Source organism: Capra hircus, chromosome 23 (assembly GCF_001704415.2).
Source record: "Capra hircus breed San Clemente chromosome 23, ASM170441v1, whole genome shotgun sequence".
NCBI lineage: Eukaryota > Metazoa > Chordata > Mammalia > Artiodactyla > Bovidae > Capra > Capra hircus.
The window spans coordinates 36,067,699-36,087,974 of NC_030830.1; the positions used below are offsets into that span (position 1 = coordinate 36,067,699).

General features: G+C 40.5%; 1 protein-coding gene across 1 annotated transcript in view; it reads right to left on the minus strand.

Moving 5' to 3' along the window:
• DNAH8 (dynein axonemal heavy chain 8) overlaps positions 1 to 20,276 on the minus strand; it is a 312,973-nt gene that overhangs the window by 139,574 nt on the left and 153,123 nt on the right. The window contains exons 56-59 of the mRNA XM_018039316.1: positions 13,072 to 13,285; positions 7,841 to 7,950; positions 2,289 to 2,452; positions 379 to 571 (exon numbers count right to left, since the gene is read on the minus strand). Of these exons, the coding sequence (XP_017894805.1) occupies positions 379 to 571; positions 2,289 to 2,452; positions 7,841 to 7,950; positions 13,072 to 13,285 (681 nt within the window). The remainder of the gene's footprint in view (positions 1 to 378; positions 572 to 2,288; positions 2,453 to 7,840; positions 7,951 to 13,071; positions 13,286 to 20,276) is intronic.

Below are 20,276 nucleotides of genomic sequence, written 5' to 3' on the forward strand. Positions count from 1 at the left end.
TCATATAACTGAAAGTTGGAACTGATTTTTAAAAATCTCTTGGATTATATTAAGAGATAACCATATCTGTCAGTAATAACCCTTTTGTTTTTCCTATCTGATAATTACATCTATTTTCTTCTTGTCATTTTGTTGCACCACCTAGAACTTTCAAAACAATATTAAGTAATCGAGATAACTGCACACACATTTGTCTTATACCTGACTTTAATGGGACTGCTGCTGAATTTCTTTGAAATAAATATTTCACTTGGTGTATGATGACATGAAACACAACATATAACTATTGTAGAAGTTATGATAACTCCAAAGTGGGACTCTGGTGCAGGGAGAAATATCTAGCCAGATGAGTGATCGAAAAAGACGGAAAATAAATACCAATTCATAGACTTTGGGCACTTCAAACGTGGTGTCTTCGGGTTCATCTCCAGTTGGTTCAGGCATCTCACGGAGAAAATCTACAAAGTACGGTTCAGGAAGAATATATGACCCCACATCTGGGCTAACATTTTCTTCAACTGAACGGACAAGTTGTGTATTAAACCACTGCTCATCATCAGGCGTTATAAATCTAAAAGAAAAACACAGGAGTAAGAAATGCAAACTAGGAAGGTATCTGCTCTAACTGAACATGGTTTTAACCTCTCTCCACATCTTCTCAGCCCTCACCCTGTACATCCATTACCTCAAAACACAGAAACAGTATGTTCAGCCTTCTGATCAGAGGCAGACCGAACTCCATCCAAGAGAGTTATAACACTAACAGTGTCACTTACAGAAAATACTGACTGTCTCTCTCTGTGGCCAGACTTAAGCTCCTCTGAATCCTCTTCCCAACTAGGCCCCAAATTTTGGACTTCCATGTCCTTCTTTGCATCACCCATTTTTAGCAAGAATCCCGTTAGATCAGTTTAGGCAGCTGCTGCTGCTAAGTCACTTCAGTCGTGTCTGACTCTGTGCGACCCCATAGACAGCAGTCCACCAGGCTCCCCTGTCCCTGGGATTCTCCAGGCAAGAACACTGGAGTGGGTTGCCATTTCCTTCTCCAATGCATGAAAGTGAAAAGTGAAATGAAGATGCTCAGTCGTTTCTGACTCTAAGCGACCCCATGGACTGCAACCTACCAGGCTCCTCCATCCATGGGCTTGCCCAGGCAAGAGTACTGGGAAGGGGTGCCATTGCCTTCTCTAAGTTTAGGCAGAATCCTTCCATAACCCCCTTATTTCCTCTTAGTAATTTCCCATCCAAATTCCCCCATCTTGTTCCCCAGTTATAAATTCCCACTTTTCCCTGCTTGTATTCAGAGTTGAGCCCAATTTCTCAGCCCTACTGCAAAACCTCACTGTATAGTCCCTACATCTATCACAATAGTCTTGAATAAAGGGTGAGTGTCTTATTGTCTTAACAAGCGTGATTGATTTTTTTTCTTTAATAAAACAGGTAAGTCCCTTGGGTGAGGCCCAAGATCCCCGAAACTTGCAACAGAAGAAGAGAATTTGACAGCCAGCAGTGGGAGAGCATCCTCTTTCTGGGTCTGTGTGCACCCAGTGTATGAAGGTCCTTTTCACACTTATAACATCAGAGTGGGAAGGGAGGAAGGAGTGGGACTAATATTTGACAGAGGCCACTTTATGTGAGACATTGCAGCAGGTCCTTTACAGCTTTGTAAGAAAAGCACTGGGTTTCTCTGGTAGCGCAGCGGTAAAGAATCCACCTGCCAATGCAGGAGACAACAGGTTCAATTCCTTGGCTCAGGAAGATCCCCTGGAGAAGGAAATGGCAACCCACTCTAGTATTCTTGCCTGGGAGATCCCATGGACAGAGGAACTGGATGGGCTACAGTCCATGGGGTTGCAAAAAAGTCAGCTGTGACCTAGTGACTAAACAACAACAAGACCAGCATTACCATCATATTTGATACAGGAGTGAACAGAGGCTCAGAAAGATGACTTAGTTTATGTATCAAATGTCACCATGCAACCGAGCTCTCACTACACACATTTCAAGTTTTTTTTAGAAACTACATAACTAAAATTTGCCTCTGAATGTTGTCAACACGCCGATAATGTGGGCATATTTTTAAAATGTCTTATTGAAATAATACTCAAGGAAATTGGTGGAGTGTTTTTTTCAAGGTGACCAGCAGGTGGGAAATGACATCCATGTGTCACAAGCCTCAGAGCAATTGAAGAAAATATTCTACTTATTTGAGTCACCAATACAGGAGTTAATCTAGTAGTATAAACTGCTTATATATTACATTTAAACTCAAGCACTGCAATATACACCTGTCCGCAATTACTCTGTTGCACTCATGTTTGAAAAGTGACAGAAGAACATGAACTGAAGCACACTCGTCGGCTTTTATGGTTAACATTCCTTGCCAAATTCGGGAAAGATCTCGCAGATTGAAAATGTAATGAAATTTAGAAGGAGTAGGCAGCATCTTCACCTAGAGTTGAGAGAAAAAGTAACACTCCTCAATTTCAATTCAAGATAAAACTAAAAATCTTTTAGAATGATTTTATTTCACAGTTCCAATCTTATATAAAATAGACTGGGAAAATAAATTGTTTATATTTTTGTTACAGCATTTATGGAATAAACACATCATAAATAAACCGAAATATAATTTAAAAGATCATAATGCTTTTAGTAGGATGGACTCAAGATAACACACTAGATGCAGACTCCAACTCTTGTTCTACCCCCATGAGTTGACTTTGATCAAGCCATTGCTCCTTGAGGTTTTAAAAACTGTGAATTGTAAGAATAAGCATTCCTAATCATTATTAACCTTATTAGTATGTCTATAGAAATTGTTGTTACTGTTGTTCAGTTGCTCAGTCATGTTCAACTCTTTGTGACCCCATCGACTGTAGCATGCCAGGCTTCCCTGTCCTTCACTATCTCCCAGATTTGTTCAGACTCATGTCCATTGAGTCAATGATGCCATCCAACCATCTCATCCTCTGTCGCCTCCTTTTCCTCTTGCCCTCAGTCTTTTCCAGCATCCGGGTCTTTTCCAGTGAGCCGGCTCTTCACAGCAGGTGGCCAAAGCATTGGAGCTTCAGCGTCAGTCCTTTCAATGAATATTCTGGATTTATTTCCTTTAGGATTGACTGGTTTGATCTCCTTGCTGAACAAGGGACTCTCAAGAGTCTTCTCTAGCACTACAGTTAGAAGGCATCAATTCTTTGGTGCTCAGCCTTCTTTATGGTTTAACTCTCACACCCATAAATGACTACTGGAAAAACCATAGCTTTGATTATAAGGACCTTTGTTGGCAAAGTGATGTCTCTGCTTTTTAATACGCTGACTAGGTTTGTCATAGCTTTTCTTCCAAGGAGAAAGCGTCTTTTAATTTCACGGCTGCAGTCACCATCTACAGTGATTTTGGAGCCCAAGAAAATAAAGTCTGCCACTGTTTCACTGTTTTCCCATCTATCTGTCATGAAGTGATGGGTCTGGATACCATGATCTTAGTTTTTTCACGGTGAGTTTTAAACAAGCTTTTTCACTCTCCTCTTTTACCTTCACCAAGAAGCTGTTTAGTTCCTCTTTGCCATAAGGGTGGCATCATCTGCATATCTGAGGTTATTGATATTTCTCCCAGCAATCTTGATTCCAGCTTGTGCTTCCTCCAGCCCAGTGTTTCTCATGATGTACTCTGCATATAAGTTAAATAAGCAGGGTGACAATACACAGCCTTGATGTACTCCTTTCCCAATTTTGAACCAGACTGTTATTCCATGTTCAGTTCTAACTGTTGCTTCTTGACCTGCATACAGGTTTCTCAGGAGGAAGATGGTAGTCTGGTATTCCCATCTCTTTAAGAATTTTCCGTAGTTTGTTAACTGTTGCTTCTTGACCTGCATACAGGTTTCTCAGGAGGAAGATGGTAGTCTGGTATTCCCATCTCTTTAAGAATTTTCCATAGTTTGTTGTGATCCTACGTCAAAATGGAAATATGTCATAACAAAAAAACTGATTGTGAGCTGGTGGTCATGTGGTTAAGAATAATGAAAGTTCATGTCTAAAGTCAATAAAAACCATCTTTTATAGGTTGCTTTGATTAAGGTCCTGAGTGCATTTGGATTTCCACAAATACATTTGTTTGTCTGGATCCAAACTCAGTCAATATGCTTTCATATACCTCTATATCCGCAATAGAATTGGCAGGCAAGTATGATATGCAGCTATAATTACTTAGTAGTTTTCGTGGGTTTTGCTTGTTTGTTTGAACACTAAGTTACTTATTATTTCTGCCCACTTCTAAATCCAAATAGGCAAAACTATAATATGACACCTTTTACATTCTTATACAAAGAGGTACCAGTTAAGGGATAAACTTGAGGCATTAGGTGTGGGAAGTACTGCTGCCCAAGTGTAAAGATTGTAATTGATGCCATCAGCATCATTTTGAAAGTGAGACAATGAGAACTTTGGAAATATAAAGCAAATTTTCCATATGAGTAATTCAGGAAAGTAAATGCTTTCTTTAGCACTTATTCATGGAATATGCCCTTTCTATATTGAAAAAGTACCCTATTGAGTTTACAGAGTAATTTCTACAGGCTAATTTACAGTGCAAGTTAAAAACAGCAGGTAGCAAGTGAAGATAGAATAAAGAGAAATGATATATTAGCAACCACCTTTCACTTTCCCTCTTTGCTTTCAGTTCCATTCCAAGCTAAAATGTTCATACTACTCACCAAAATGCAAAGCAGGCACTTATATTACAAATATGCAAAAATAAAGGGATAAGGCTATGTGAACATTACTTTTTCTTTTCTGTGAAAAACTGCAGCTATGATGGCAGCTGTTGGCAACTTAAGCAACCATTAGGGAGAATTAAATGAAGTCCTTTCTTACCCTATTCTTTCTTATTTATTAATCTGCTTCTTACCTCATCTTTCAACATTTTCTTTTAATTTTTGTCAACTTCTTTTTTTTCTCACCTGCTTCTGCTTTAAAGCTATGTAAAGTAATAGAAAAGTAAAGAGATATACTAGGCATGAGTGGATTAAAAGAGTGCTTTGTGAAAATGGGAAATTTGAAGAAAAGATACAAAGAAGGCTGCTTATTTGAGGCTGGGGAAGTGTAGGAAGATTCATTCATTTTTTATGACTATTTTTGAGTATCTCCCACTACCCTTACCAAGATATCATGGTAAATAGGACAGCTAAATCTGCTGCCATCAGGGGCCTGTTCAAGTGGGAGAGCCTGGCAATAAATAGGAAGCAAATATAAACTAACAGACAAATAATCATGATAAAAGTCATAGTAAGAACAAATGAAGGATCAGGAGACAGATAAGGCCTATAATGGGGTCATGGACAGTTATTTTAGAGAAAATCATCTAAGAAAGCCCCTCTGATGGTAAGATGGTGAGAAGAGTCAAACAAAGTACAAAGGTCCAGAAGCATGAAAAGCTTGCGGGTGTTCAGGAAACAGTGAGAAGGGCAGTGTGGCTGCAGAAGAACAATGGGAGGGAAGAAGGGTGTTTATGTATGGCCAGTGGCTCGGTCATGTCCAACTCTGCGACTCTATGCACTGTAGCCTGCCAGGCTTCTCTGTCTGTGGGATTTTCCCAGCAAGAATACTGGAGTGGGTTACCATTTTCTACTCCAGGGGATCTTCCCAACCAGGAATCAAGCCTGTGTCTCCTGCATTGCAGGTGGATTCTTTACCACTGAGCTACTGAGCGGTGAGCAGGGGCCAACTCAGGCTGACAGGCCAGAGGGCAGGTGGAATGTTTCACTGCAGTGTAACTGGGAATCTACTGGTGATTCTAAGATTGAGTAAGGAGCAACTTCCCTGGTGGTCCAGTGCTTAAGACCATACTTCCACTGTGGGGGACATGGGTTCGATCCCTGCTCAGGGAACTGAAATCTCATATGCTTGTACTATGGGGCCAAAAATAAATAAATAAAATGAAGGAGTAGCATCATCTATTTGTTAAAAAGAGTATCTTTTAAAACAAAGGGAACCATGATCTCCGATATACTTTTAAAAAAGCATTTTTAGGACCATGTAAAGAACAGATTCTAGGAGGACAGGGAGACTGATTAGGAAGCTGCTGCCTGGTCTAGAGGGCAGGTAATGGAAACGTCTATCAGGGTGATCACGGTCAGGTGGCAGTAAGCACTCAACATCTGGATATACTATTTTGAAAGGCTGCTTACTAAGATTTGCTGATGGACTGGATGCAGGGAATGAGAGAGAGAAATCAAGGATGTGGTCCTGTGTTTTAGCCTGAGAAGCAGGATAATTAAGATAGGAGAGTCTGATAGAGGACCGTATTTACAGACATGTTAACTTTGAGATCGTTACTAGACATCAAAGTGGTGATGTCTACTAAGTAAGCCCATTAGCAACAAGTCTGGAGCTGAGGAGAGAGGCCTGGGATGGAGGCATTGATTTTTAAGTCATCAGCCCAGAGATGGTGTTTAAAGCCGCGAAGCTGGATGAGGCTACCTGGGTAATTACGGAGGCAGAGACTAGGTTCCAGGATGGAGATCAGGTGCACCACAGTGCTTAGAGGAAGGGGGAGAGTGGGGGCTTAGAGAAGGCAGCCAGTGAGGTAAGAAGCATGAGGCCTTTCTGAAGCCAAGAGAAGAATGTGTTTAGAGGGATCATCAAATGCCTCTAAAGGGTCAAGTCAGAGGAGGACGAAATCAGCCTCTGGATTCGGTAAGATTGTGGTCCTGATGACCTCGATGAGCGCAGTGGAAATGAGAACTTGTGCAAAACGTGTTAAAAAGATAAAGAAAGGTGAGGAAGTGGAACTGATTAACACTCATAAAAGAGGCTTTGATGGAAAAATACCAGGAAGACCAAAGTATTCCAGAAAAATATGTACAAGGACATGTTAAATTGAACAACAATCCCACTTGAAAAAGACGGATCTTATGACAGAGAATTATCTCAGACATTCAGACGTGCTGAAACTCCAGTCTGGAGCAGGCCCCATGCAAAGAACTGGTCACTGCAGCGGGGCTACACGGAAGAAATCCCCCAGTCCACCCAGGGGTCTGAGAGGCTGCCACACTCCAGGTTTCCCCAGGACATCAGCTTCTGTCCAGATGTGCGTAAATGGCCAAACGAACGTCTGAACTACGACAAGTAATCCTCATCTCCTTCACCACTTTCTTTTTTTTAGCACATATATCAACGCTGGGTTTTTGTGTGTGTGTGTGTGTGTGTGTTTTTAAATCTGACCTATCTTTAATTACTTTTTCATGAGTCTACCTTCAGACTACCTTCAGCTATCTTTAGCTATCTGGTGATAGCTACAATGCTCCCTGAGTTTTACTTAGAGCATTGATCTCTGCAATAAAATCTAGACTACTTTATTAAGTACATTGTATCCATTTACTAATTCATGCTCCACCTCAGAGGAACCCACAAGTTGGACTTTAAGTCCTGACTAGCTAAGAATATCTGGAAATCCATGTAGTCACTCAGTCAACATCTGAGTGTCTGACACAGTTTGGCTCTTGGGGTTGGGGAGGGGAAGACAGACATAAAGAGTTACAAATCAGAGAAATAAGTAAAAAAGCAGTGTTCTCATTTCAGCAAAATTCTACTTTATACTGAATGCAATGTCTGGTTTACAGTAATATCTCATACATATGAAAAGCATCATTCAGTCAGAATATTTGCTCCCTGGAAGGAAAAGGTGTCATAAATCTATTCGAGCCCCTAATTTGTCTTTTCCCAAAAAAACACTGCTACCCAATATGTGATGAGAACTTCCTGAGCCACAAGGTGATAACCAGACTGAAAAATTAGTGACTTTTTTTTTCCTGATTACTGATAACGGACGATTTTGTACCTTAGTCCACTGCCATAGCACTCTGCTCGCTGAAACCAAATTCAAAATCATCTCACATATTTCCGGTTTGAACCTTCTGCAAGCATCAAAGTACCCACAGCCAATAACTCCTGAAAAATAAACAAGATTGAAAGTACAAGCTTACTTCAAGATCACAAAGCACATGTTTATCCCAGTGAATAAATCATGACAAGGTGTGAAGAATTTCTCTCAAAGAATCAGCTAAGACTGGGAGTCAGCAGTGGGACCAGCAAAGCTTAGCACACACTGAAAAGTATTTTATATGTATTAACCCTTTTAATTTTCCCAACATCCTATGAGAAAGAATCTGAAGTAGGTATTATTATTATTATTATTCCCATTTTACTTATTTTTTATTGAAATATAGTCAACACACACTATTCTGGTATTTTCAGGTGTACAACATAGTGATTCAACATTTAAATCATCACACTGGTCAGAATTGCCGTTATGAAAAAGTCCACAAACAATAAATGCTATAGAGGGCGTAGAGGAAAAGGAGCCCTCTTACACTTGCTGGGAATGTAAACTGGTACGGCCACTATGGAGAACAGTATGGAGGTTCCTTTAAAAACTGAAAGCAGAGCTACCATATGATCCAGCTACCCATGTCCTGAGCATATATCTGGAGAAAACCATAATGTGAAGGGATACATGCACCCAGTGTTCACTGTAGCACTACTGACAATAGCCAAGACATGGAAGCAATCTAAATGTCCATTGACAGATGAGTAGCTAAAGATGTGGTACATATGTACAGTGGAATATCGCTCAGCCATCAAAACGAATGAAATAATGCCATCTGCAGCAACATGGATGGACCTAGAGATTATCACACTAAAACAAAGACAAACATGATATCTCTTATACGTGGAATCTAAAAAAATAATAATAATACAGATGGACTTACAAAACAGACCCATACACATAGAAAATAAGGTTTCCAAAGGGAAAAGAAGGGGATAAACTAGGAGTCTGGAATTACCATATACACATTACTATTATATATGATGGCACCCCACTCCAGTACTCTTGCCTTGGAAAATCCCATGGATGGAGGAGCCTGGTAGGATGCAGTCCATGGGGTCGCTAAGAGTGGGACACGACTGAGTGACTTCACTTTCACTTTTCACTTTCATGCATTGGAGAAGAAAATAGCAACCCACTCCAGTGTTCTTGCCTGGAGAATCCTACGGAAGGGGGAGCCTGGTGGGCTGCCATCTATGGGGTTGTACAGAGTCGGACATGACTGAAGCGACTTAGCAGCATTATATATGAAATAGATAATGAACAAGGACCCACTGTATAGCACAGAGAACTATACTCAACATTTTGTAATAACCTATAAGGGGAAAGAATCTGAAAAAAATGGATATATATGTATGTACAACTGAATCACTTTGCTGTACACCTGGATCTAATGCAACATTGTAAATCAATTATACCTCAGTTAAAGAAATGATCACTACAGTAAGCCTAATAACCATCTGTCACCATGCAAAACTATTACTATATTATTGACTATATTTCTGTATATTATATCCCTAGGACTAATTTATTTTATAACTGAAAGTTTGTACCTCTGAATCCCCTTCACCTATTTCACTAAACCTTCCGTTCTTATCCCTTCTGGCAACCACCAAGTTGATCTCTGTATCCAGGAGTCCGTTTCTATTTTGTTTTGTTTGCTAATTTGTTTTATTTCCCAGAGTCCACATATAAGTGAGACCATAGGTATTTGTCTTTCTCTGTCTGACATGACTTGCCATTTGCAACAACATGGATGGACATAGAGGGTGTTATTATTCTCATTTTAATATGAGTTTAGTAACTTACCCAAGATCACCCAGCTTGTACGTGGGTGAATCTAAGGTTTGGACCTAAAGGAAACTTGGCTCTGCAACCCGTAAAGCAGCCTTCACGCTAAAGAGTAGAAGAGCTAGAAGCCAGTCTAGGTTTGATACAGGATACAGGTTGCTTGAGGCTGGTGCACTGGGATGACCCAGAGAGGTGATATGGGGACGGTGGTGGGAGGGGGGGTTCAGGATTGGGAACTCATGTACACCCGTGGTGGATTCATGTCAATGTATGGCAAAACCAATACAGTATTGTAAAGTAAAAAAAAAATAATAATAATAATAAAAGAACTATTTCCTCGCCTTATAGTTGAGGAGAGCAGGTACAGATAAGTAAAGCAAAATATTCCAAATCACATGAATTTGTTGTTGACATTAGTAGAATGTCAGGACCCCCATCTCCTGACCTGCAGTCAGCAACACCCTGGCCTGAGTGGTAATGTAATGGTTCCTAGGAAACACCCAGCCCAGTGACAGTCTGACATGATCACCCTCAGGAATGACTGTGTTGTATGTCTACAGACCATTTCTAAAGTCTCCAAATGCGTTTGGTGTTAGACTGCAAAAACAGATTTAACCCTACTTCGTGCCAGTGAGACTCAGTGTTGAGCTTTATGTTCAGTACCGAGCATGGTATTTTCAGAGGAAAATGAGTATGAATATCTGCACAGAGACACGTAGCAGGTTTGCAAAGGGCGGGGCAGCCCAAGAAACTGGGCTTTGCTCACATAGACCAAAGAAGGGCAGCCCTGAGGGAACATGAAATGGTCCAAAATCATGGTTGGCTTTGCTAGACGCCTATAAGGCCTCTTTGCTTTCTGAAGTCCTCTGATTCTACATTTTTAGCTTCCTGTGGCACAAATGTGTTATATAAGATGTATGGGGTCAGGAATCAGAAAACAGGATCATGTGTGTGTGCTAAGTCACTTCAGTCGTGTCCAACTCTTTGCAACCCTATGGACTGTAGCCTGCCGGGCTCCTCTGTCCATGGGATTCTCCAGGCAAGAATACTGGAGTGGGTTGCCATGCCCTCCTCCAGGGGATCTTCCTAGCCCAGGGACCGAACCTGGATCTCCTGCATTGGAAGGTGGGTTCTTTACCACTAATGCCACTTGGAAGCCCCAGAGAGCAGGATCAGCACCACATAACTGGGCAATTATTTCACTTCTCTGAGCCTGCTTCTAGTGTGTTTCTGTATCTCATTTTCAAAATTAACCATATCAAAGACTGTACAAAATAGTTTAACAAGTAAGCAAACACTCACATACAGACCACTAGACTTGGGGGTGCCCCGGCACATCAGAAGTCTCTGTTGGCCAATCCCTCCTCCCTCCAGAGGCAGCCCACTGCTTTGACTTTGTGAGAATCAGCAACTCGCTTTCCCCAAAACAGTTCTGCCACTTATTTTCTTGAACTTTAACCCCTTTCTTTTACCTTTAATTTTTGAAATTCAATTCAATGGAATTGTGTTATAGGCTCCTCTGTGACTTGCTTTTTCCCCTTAATGTTGTAATTCTTGGCTTCGTCTATTTTGAAGCACGTAGCTGAGTCTGCTCACATTCACAGCTGCAGAGCGCAACATGCATGCCCACACCACAATGTATTTATCTGACTTCACTGTTGATACACATTTGGGTTACTACACGGTTTTTGCTGTCATGAGCACTCTTCTATGAACCTTCTTGTGTAAGTCTTCTGGCGCACATGTGCAAAATCAACTACAGACGGATTAAGGACTCAAATATGGAAGACAAAACTATGTAACATTTGGAAGGAAACATAGGCAAATATCTATATGATCTCTAAGTAGGAAAGGACTTCTCTCATGAGATTCCGAAAGCATCACCATAAAGGAAGCAACTGATGAACTGGCATATTCTTGGAAGTGGAGCGGCGGTGGGTGTGCACACATTCTACGGCCAGTAATAACGTCCAGTCATTATCAAGAGCTTGTGGCAATGCATACTCCCACCAGCAGGGGAGAGTCTCACTTGCTTCACATTTTCACCAATGCCTGATATTTTGGTCAGAATTCTTCATTTTTGCAAATCTAGTGATTACAAATGGCTTTCCCCTGGTGTTTTAAATGTTCATATTTCTAATATGTACCATTTAGTCATCTTGTTTTCTTAAAGTGCCTGACTTTTGGTCCATATTTATATTAGGATGTTTGCTTTTTATCTGACTGAGGCATAGAAATTTTCAAAGTATTCAGATTACTAAGTCTTTTGCTTTGTTACATGTTGAAATTTTTTTCTTCCATTTTGGGACTTGTCTTTATTTTATTAATACTCTTTTAATGTTGCTTTTTGAATGAACAAAAACTCTTCATTTTAGTCAAATTTATCATTTTTTTCCTTTATGGTCTATGCTTTCTGAGTCTCATTTGAACTCTTTCCTACCCAGAGATCATTCAGATATTTTCCAATATTTTTTCCAAATGTTTTACAGCTTTGCCTTCTATATTTAAATCTTCAAAACTTCTGTATTGACTGTAATGCTTGGTGTGAGGTAGGGGTCCAATTTCCATTATTTTCACAGAAGAATTACTAAATATTCCAGCACCATTTACTCAAAATTTTCTTTTCTCATCTATAGTACTTGCTATGTCAAGCAACTAATGACCACATATGCATGGGTCAGTCTCTCTTATATGTCTTCATGTATGTAATTGTTATGGAATAGTTTGTGTGAGCCTAAATTTAGTGTCAAAATGTCATTTTCAAATTTTAAAAAAGTATGAGTTAGATTAATAACTACTGACCTGAAAAGATGTTCATTATACATTATCAAAGAAAATTTCAAGTTAAATAGGAAATGTATATCATAAGATTTTGTTTTGGCAAAAACAATGACAAAACTCTGGTGTGTACATGTCTTCTGTGTTTGTAAATGTTTAAAAGAATTATAATTATGTTTGAAAGAATTATAATGTTTAAAAGAACCATATACTTTAATAAAGAATGTAAGGTTATACTCCAAAGAATATATCATTTTCACTAACATAGCAATGTGCTACATTTGACTTGGTGTATTATATTGCTAATCCATGATCAATGTGCTATCATTCATTAGCTCAAATTTCTCTGATTAATCATGTCAAGAAAACCAGAACACAAAGGTCTGCTTATCTCTAAAGCTAACCTTAAACAAGGCTATTTCTAAATATTCCTGAGTCTTACAACAGGCTATAAACATGATTCTTCTTAGTATTTAGTTCCTGGTATTTAGTTGTCCATTTCAGATACTTAATCCTACCTCACACTGAGACTTTGTATCTCTTAAATAAGGTTTTGCATGGTTTATGTCCATTATATAATGCAATAAAAAATTAAACACCAAGAACTGTCATACCAAAAATTTTGTCTATTGAAGTGTTTGAAGGCAATGTGCAATTAAACACAGTAAATTGTCTTTTTAAACGTTGCGGAATATCATTTCGACCACCTCCAGGATGGATCATTGCTGCTATGAGTTGTACGTCAACAATGGTGGTGAAATCTCCAGGCTTATCCAAGCTGTACATTCCTTCCATTTCCATCATCTGTCGCACAATCTCATTAGTTATCTGGAATTTTAAACAGTAATATTTTAGTAACACATTGCTACCATTTTTCCTCCAAATTTCCTATAGAACAGTACAGATGAGATCAGAAAAAAAATGCTCACTCTTATCAATGAAGTATTTGTGAATGTTGCCTTCAAGGCAGTTTAACTTAAATTGTACCACCCACGAACTCTAAACCATATGCCTGGTGCAAATCCAATGCACTCTTTACCACATTGATAAATCTAGATAAAGGAGTTACAGAATGTTTGGTACAACTACAAGGGTTCTCAAAGTTACAAGTTTTGCTACAGATATCTTTCACATTTCACATTCAACTTTTCAAAATACCTCAAATCAGATTATGGGATACTTTTACTCCTAACTGTTTTGGTATTGGATTTTATATCCCCAGCTTTCTTCTCTACAACCTATACCACTGCTAACGTTCCCTCTGTATTGAATTTTTTTCCTCTTTTAGTTTTAGAGGTTTGGTTCTTCCCAGGTTCATCTTGAGACCCTGGATCACTTTCCAAGACATTCTTCTCCACTCATCCCTGCACTGTAATCTTTATACAGGTTCCCATCCTTGGCTCTTCTCTATTTCTTTTCTGTTTCTATCTCAACTGTATATCCTAAAGAATTAACTCTAGCTTCAGATTCTCTTCCAAACTCCACACTTGTACATCCAAATTCCTACTGGGCATCTCTGAACAGATGACATACAAGCCCTTCAAATACAACACTCTTTCACTCAACATTTAATGAATGGCTACTCTGTGTCTGGCCCTGTTGAAACATAGACAAAAATCCCTGTCTTCATGAAGCATACCTTCTTGTGGTGGAGACAAAACATACATGTGCACACCCGTATGTGTGCATGTTTACATGTCTATATAGGTATGTTATAAGTCCTTTAGAGAAAGTGAGCAGAGAAAGGAAACAGGCAGTGCTCATGGTGCAGCTGAATGTGGAAGCAGGAAAGGCTTTGTCTCACAAGACATAGAACCAAAAACTCGTAGGAAGTGATAAAGCTAACCATTCAGATATCTAGGGGAAAGGCATTCCAGGCAGAGGAAACAGCAGATGAAGAGGCTCTGAGTAAACGTTACATTCTGTGTGTATAAGAATCAGTAAATGTGGCTGGAGGAGATACATGGGAAGATGAGATCAGAGTAGGGTCTTTGGATCACAGGGAGGATTTTGGCGTTTATATGCTACGCGTCTCGTGGGAGAATTTTGAGCAGAGGAGTGTGTCAGAATCTGACATGTGTTTTAATTGGTTACTGATAGGCAGATAGCTTGAGAGGCGCAAGGGAAATGGGGAGACAATGAGGAGATGTGTGTTATAATCAAGAAGAGAGATGGCAGCTTGCACCAGGCTTTAGCAATGCTGTGATGAGTAGTGGTCAAGACTTCCGTATAGTTTGAAGACAGGCTGAATGTGAAGTTGCTATATCTTGAGATGGAGAAGACTATTGTAGGAGCAGGTTTGGGGAGTAACGGGAATTTCATTTTGGACATGTTAAGTTGGACATCCAACTAGGCATTCCTGACTGGATTTTTTAAAAATCTGAATTCAGGAGTTCTTCATCTTTTAGATAACTAAATATGCTTCCCTCTCTCCTCACCTTATAGGAACTGCTGAAAGGCTTATCTGACCAGGATCTCTGCTGAATGGGAGGGGAAAAGGGAAAGAAAAAGAACAACAAAGTCTCCCTGGGAGGTTGTGGCCTCAGAGCAACACTAGCTCAGACTTGCACCATGAGTATGCATAGCCTAAATAAGCCAGAAACGTTCAAATATTAACCTTTCTTTGAGGTGATCCCAGCTGAATAAGCGTTTAAGAATCTGACAGAAGAAAACGCAAAACCTGTCCAGTTAAGGGCACATTTATCTGAAGCTTTAAGAAACAGCCACAGGTAATTTCTCAAGGGCAATGACTTTAGAAGCAGTCAAAGATGCAGAAAACAAGACACTTTGAACATGAACAGAAGCTACTGAAACACAAGAGAACAGAAACAGATGCTATAGACTTCAGATGGTGATATTAACAGACACAGACTTCAAAGCAACTGTGCTCAACGTGTTGAAAGAAATAGGCAGTGCTTTGAAAATGGATGCAAGGAGTAAAAACTGTAAAAAGTGATAACATATTTGAAAGAAAAAAGAACCAGACAGCAATTGAAATTAAAACTCAGTGGATGAATCTGACAGCAGAGTGGACAAAGCGGAGAAGAACATCAGTGAGATGGATGGTAGAAGAGGAGAAATTATCTAGACGATAAGTACTGGACAGAGAAAAGGTTAAGATGTACAGAAAAAAAGTACAGAAACATAGAGGGCAAAGAAGAAAAATCTAATACACACTGGGAGTGTGATAAGAGGGGAAAGTAAGTGAGGCAGAGGCAATATTTGCAGAGAGAAGAATAAAAATGTTCTAGAAGTGATAAAAGAGACAAATCCACAGATTGGTGAGTTCCAATAAATCCCAAGCAAATAAACACAAATAAATCTACAGCAAGGAACATCATTCAAAAAAGAAAAAAATTATAGGAAAGCAAGGTGGCAAGAGAAAAAAGGCAGACCTACTTCAGAGGTACCGTGATTAAGTGGTAGTTGACATCTCAACAGCAACAAGGAAAACAGAAGGCAGAAATCATATATTTAAAGTGATGAAAGAAAATAACTGCCAATCTCGAAAGTTAAGACTTTTGTAGGCAAAAAAGAAAAAAAAAGAATCCCTCCAAAAACAAACAAAACAAAAGTTTGTCATTAAAAGATTTTCTCCTAAGGAAGTTCTAAAAGTGGAAGAAACATGATATCAGATGGGAGGCCCAGGAATAAAAATGAATAAAGAGTGAAAAAAGCGGTAAAGAAATGAGTAAGGCAAACAAAGAGTGAATATAAAAATCAGTAGGGCTTCCCTGGCGGCTCAGCAGTAAAGAATCTGCCAGTGGAGGAGACATGGGTTTGATCCCTGGTCCAGGAAGATGACACGTGCTGTGGAAAAACTAAGCCCGTGCACCACAACTACTGAGCCTGTGTCCTAGAATCCAGGAGCTTCAACTACTGAGCCCACATGGTGCAACTATGGACGCCTGCCTGCCCTAGAGCCTGTGCCCCGCGACAAGAGAAGCCATTGCAACGAGAAGCCCACGTATCATAGCTAGAAAGTAGCCCCTGCTCATCACGGAGAAGGCGATGGCACCCCACTCCAGTAGTCTTGCCTAGAAAATCCCATAGATGGAGGAGCCTGGTGGGCTGCCGTCTATGGGGTCGCAGAGAGTCGGACACGACTAAGAGTCTTCACTTTCACTTTTCACTTGCATGCATTGGAGAAGGAAATGGCAACCCACTCCAGTGTTCTTGCCTGGAGAATCCCAGGGGCAGGGGAGCCTAGTGAGCTGCCGTCTATGGGGTCACACAGAGTCGGACACGACTAAAGCAACTTAGCAGCAGCAGCAGCAGCAGCTCATCACAGCTAGAGAAAAGCACTTGCAGCAATGAAGACCCAACACAGCCAAAAATAAATAAATAAGCATTTTTTTACATCTTAAAAAAGAAACAGTAAAAATAATGTCTCATGAGAGCTTGCTTTGAAAATAGAGATACAGATAGTCAAAAAACAAATGATAAGATGCTCAACATCATCAATTATCAGGGGAAATGAATCAAAACTACAATGAGGTATCATCTTACACGGGTCAGAATGGCCATCATCAAAAAATCTATAAACAACAAATGGTGGAGAGAGTGTGGAGAAAAGGGAACACTCTTACACTGTTGGTGGGAATATAAAGAGGTACAGCCACTATGGAGAACAGTATGGAAGTTCCTTAAAAAGTCAAAAATAGAACTACCACATGATCCAACAATCCCACCCCTGGGCATCTATCTGGAGAAAACCATAACTCAAAAAGATACATGTAGCCCAGTGTTCACTGCAGCACTACTTACAATAGCCAGGACATGGAAGTGACCTAAATGTCCATTGACAGAGGAATGGATAAAGATATGGAACACATATACAATGGGATATCACTCAGCCACAAAAGGAACAAAATAATGCCATTTGCAGAAACATGGATGGATGTAGAGACTGTCCAACTAAGTAAGCCAGACAGAAAAAGACAAATGTGACGATATCGCTTATATGTGGAATCTAAAAAATATATACACATGAACTTATTCACAAAACAGAAACAGAGTCATAGATGTAGAAAACCAGCTTATGGTTACCAGAAGGGAATTGTGGGGAGGGGAGGGATAAACTGGGAGACTGGGATTAACATACACACACTAACATAAATAGATAATAAGGACTTACTGTATAGCACAGGAAACCCCACACAATACTCTGTAATGACCTATGTGGGATAAGGATCTAAAAAAGAGTGGATCTATATATAACTGATTCACTTTGCTGAATGCCTGAACTAACACAGCCTTGCAAATCAACTACACTCCTATAAAAATAAAACTGGCATTACACAATATAATGGCTAACAATACAATTTATGGTAACACAAATTGAGATATAGACTTAAAATACAAGTCAACAATAAAAGGATAAATCAGAAGAAAGATAAAGGAAAGGAAAGTGTTCAAAGGTCACTGGATATACAAAATGGGAAAGAAGGGCTAGATTTTCTTTATTTCAGATTATGTATGCAGGATGTACTGTCAAGGGTAACCACTAAAACACAGAAACTGACTGCAGTAAATGGATAGTAAAGAAAACAAAAGGGAGCAAAAATCAATGTGTTCCCAGTGGAATAGGAAGAAGACTGCGGGACTTCTATGATCAGCTGAGGGCACGGAAATGAAGGTGTCCAAGGTCTGAGAAAAAGACAGGAGCCTGAAAGTAAATGCCAGGACCGGAATAGACAGGATAAAGATACATAACATGAAACGTGCAGTGCAATTGCTGGGCAGTACCAAGAGCTTAGCAGAGGTCCATAAATATGATTTTAAAGTGAAACCAGTATTGTGTGTGTTTCTCCAGCTAAGTATAACTGCATAGGTGCAGGTAGGCAGTGAGCAAAAAGGTTTAACGAGAATTTAACATGGTTAAGGCTTTCACAGATGAGTAGAGGGTTTATGCTCCCATGATTATAATGATAGATCATGGAATTGTAGCTGGCGGAAGGAAGAAAGTGAGGAAATGAGAAGAAATGAAGGAGAGTTTGATGACGGTAGGAACAGTGGTTGACGGCTCCATCTGGTCGATGTTTGATGGCTCCATCAGCAGTGGTTGATGCCCAGCAGTGGGATTTCTGGATCATACGGTAGTTCTATTTTTAGTTTTTAAAGGACCCTCCATACCATTCTCCATAATGGCTGTACCTCTTTACACTCCCACCAAAAGTGTAAGAATGTTCCCTTTTCTCCACACCCTTTCCACCATTTACTGTTTGTAGATTTTTTTTTGATGATGGCCATCTGTAGCAGAGGAAATGATCTATAGAGTGTGGACATAGTGATCAGAGAATAAAAGGCTTGAAATTGAGATAATGAAGGGATGACAGTTATTGATAATGACAAGGTGTAGGGTATGACTACATCAACCAGTGATTCAGACAGAGTGGAAGACATGATTATAGGCGAGTCCAGGTCAAGGAACTAAGAGGCCAAGATAAAGGCTGGCATCACTGAGAATTATGACAAGCAGGACTGGCTTTGTAATTTGTGGGGCCCAGGTCAAAATGAAAATGCAGTGTCTCTGTTCAAAAATCATTATTAGGAATTTCAAGACAATCAGAGCAGAGCATTAAACTACGTGCAAGATCCTCTGATGTGCGAGTCTCTGTGCTATAACATATTGTACACACCATGAAAATGACCCTGGAGCCTGGGGCAGCCCTGGACAGAGAGTACCAGTGATCCAGGGACTGAAATCTTCAGCGAGGGGTTGTGGGGGTTGGAGGGCGATGCAGCATCAAGGGAACCGAGGACCTCTCCCTCACATCCAGGTGAGAAGTATGCAGGGAAAGCAGCATCCTCGGTTTCCCATTGGAGCAAAATGGTGAGGAAAAGCTCAGAGGAGAAGCTGAATTTTCAGGGAATTTTGCAATGCAGGAGATCTGTGTTCCATCCCTGGGTCAGGAAGATCCCCCGGAGGAAGAAATGGCAACTCACTCCAGTATTCTTGCCTGGGAGATCCCATGGACAGAGGAGCTTGGCAGGCTACAGTCCATAGGGTCACAAAGAGTCGGACACAGCTGATCGACTGACACTTTCACTTTTCACTTTGTGGATGAACCATGACCTCTGAGGGCACACAGAGGGTTTTCAGGAGGAGGGAATGTAGGAGATGGGGTCAGAGAAGGGCCAAGCAGAACTGATGGGAATTAGTCTCAGGCTGAGCATGGATGGACCTGGGAGTCCTGATCTCCTGGTGACATCAAAGGTGAACCTGACGTTGGTGGAAGGGATGTGAGCGGTCCTGTGGGCTCCAGTGGGTGTTGCTGAAAAGGCAGTGGACAGCCGTGGGGAGAGCCGTTGGGGATCCCACCAGGAACATGCTGAACACAGGCAGTAGCATCTGTGAGGGCCTCTAAGCAAAGTGAATCTGGGGTTGATAGGCGATCACAAATAGGTCAGTGGTGTATAAAAGAGCTATCTCTCTTTTTTAGTGTTTTCTAATTGAAAAGCAGAGACATTACTTTGCCAACAAAGGTCTGTCTAGTCAAGGCTATGGTTTTTCCAGTGGTCATGTATGGATGTGAGAGTTGGACTGTGAAGAAGGCTGAGCGCCAAAGAATTGATGCTTTTGAACTGTGGTGTTGGAGAAGACTCTTGAGAGTCCCTTGGACTGCAAGGAGATCCAACCAGTCCATTCTGGAGGAGATCAGCCCTGGGCTTTCTTTGGAAGGAATGATGCTGAAGCTGAAGCTCCAGTACTTTGGCCACCTCATGCAAAGAGTTGACTCATTGGAAAGGACTCTGATGCTGGGAGGGATTGGGGGCAGGAGGAGAAGGGGACGACAGAGGATGAGATGGCTGGATG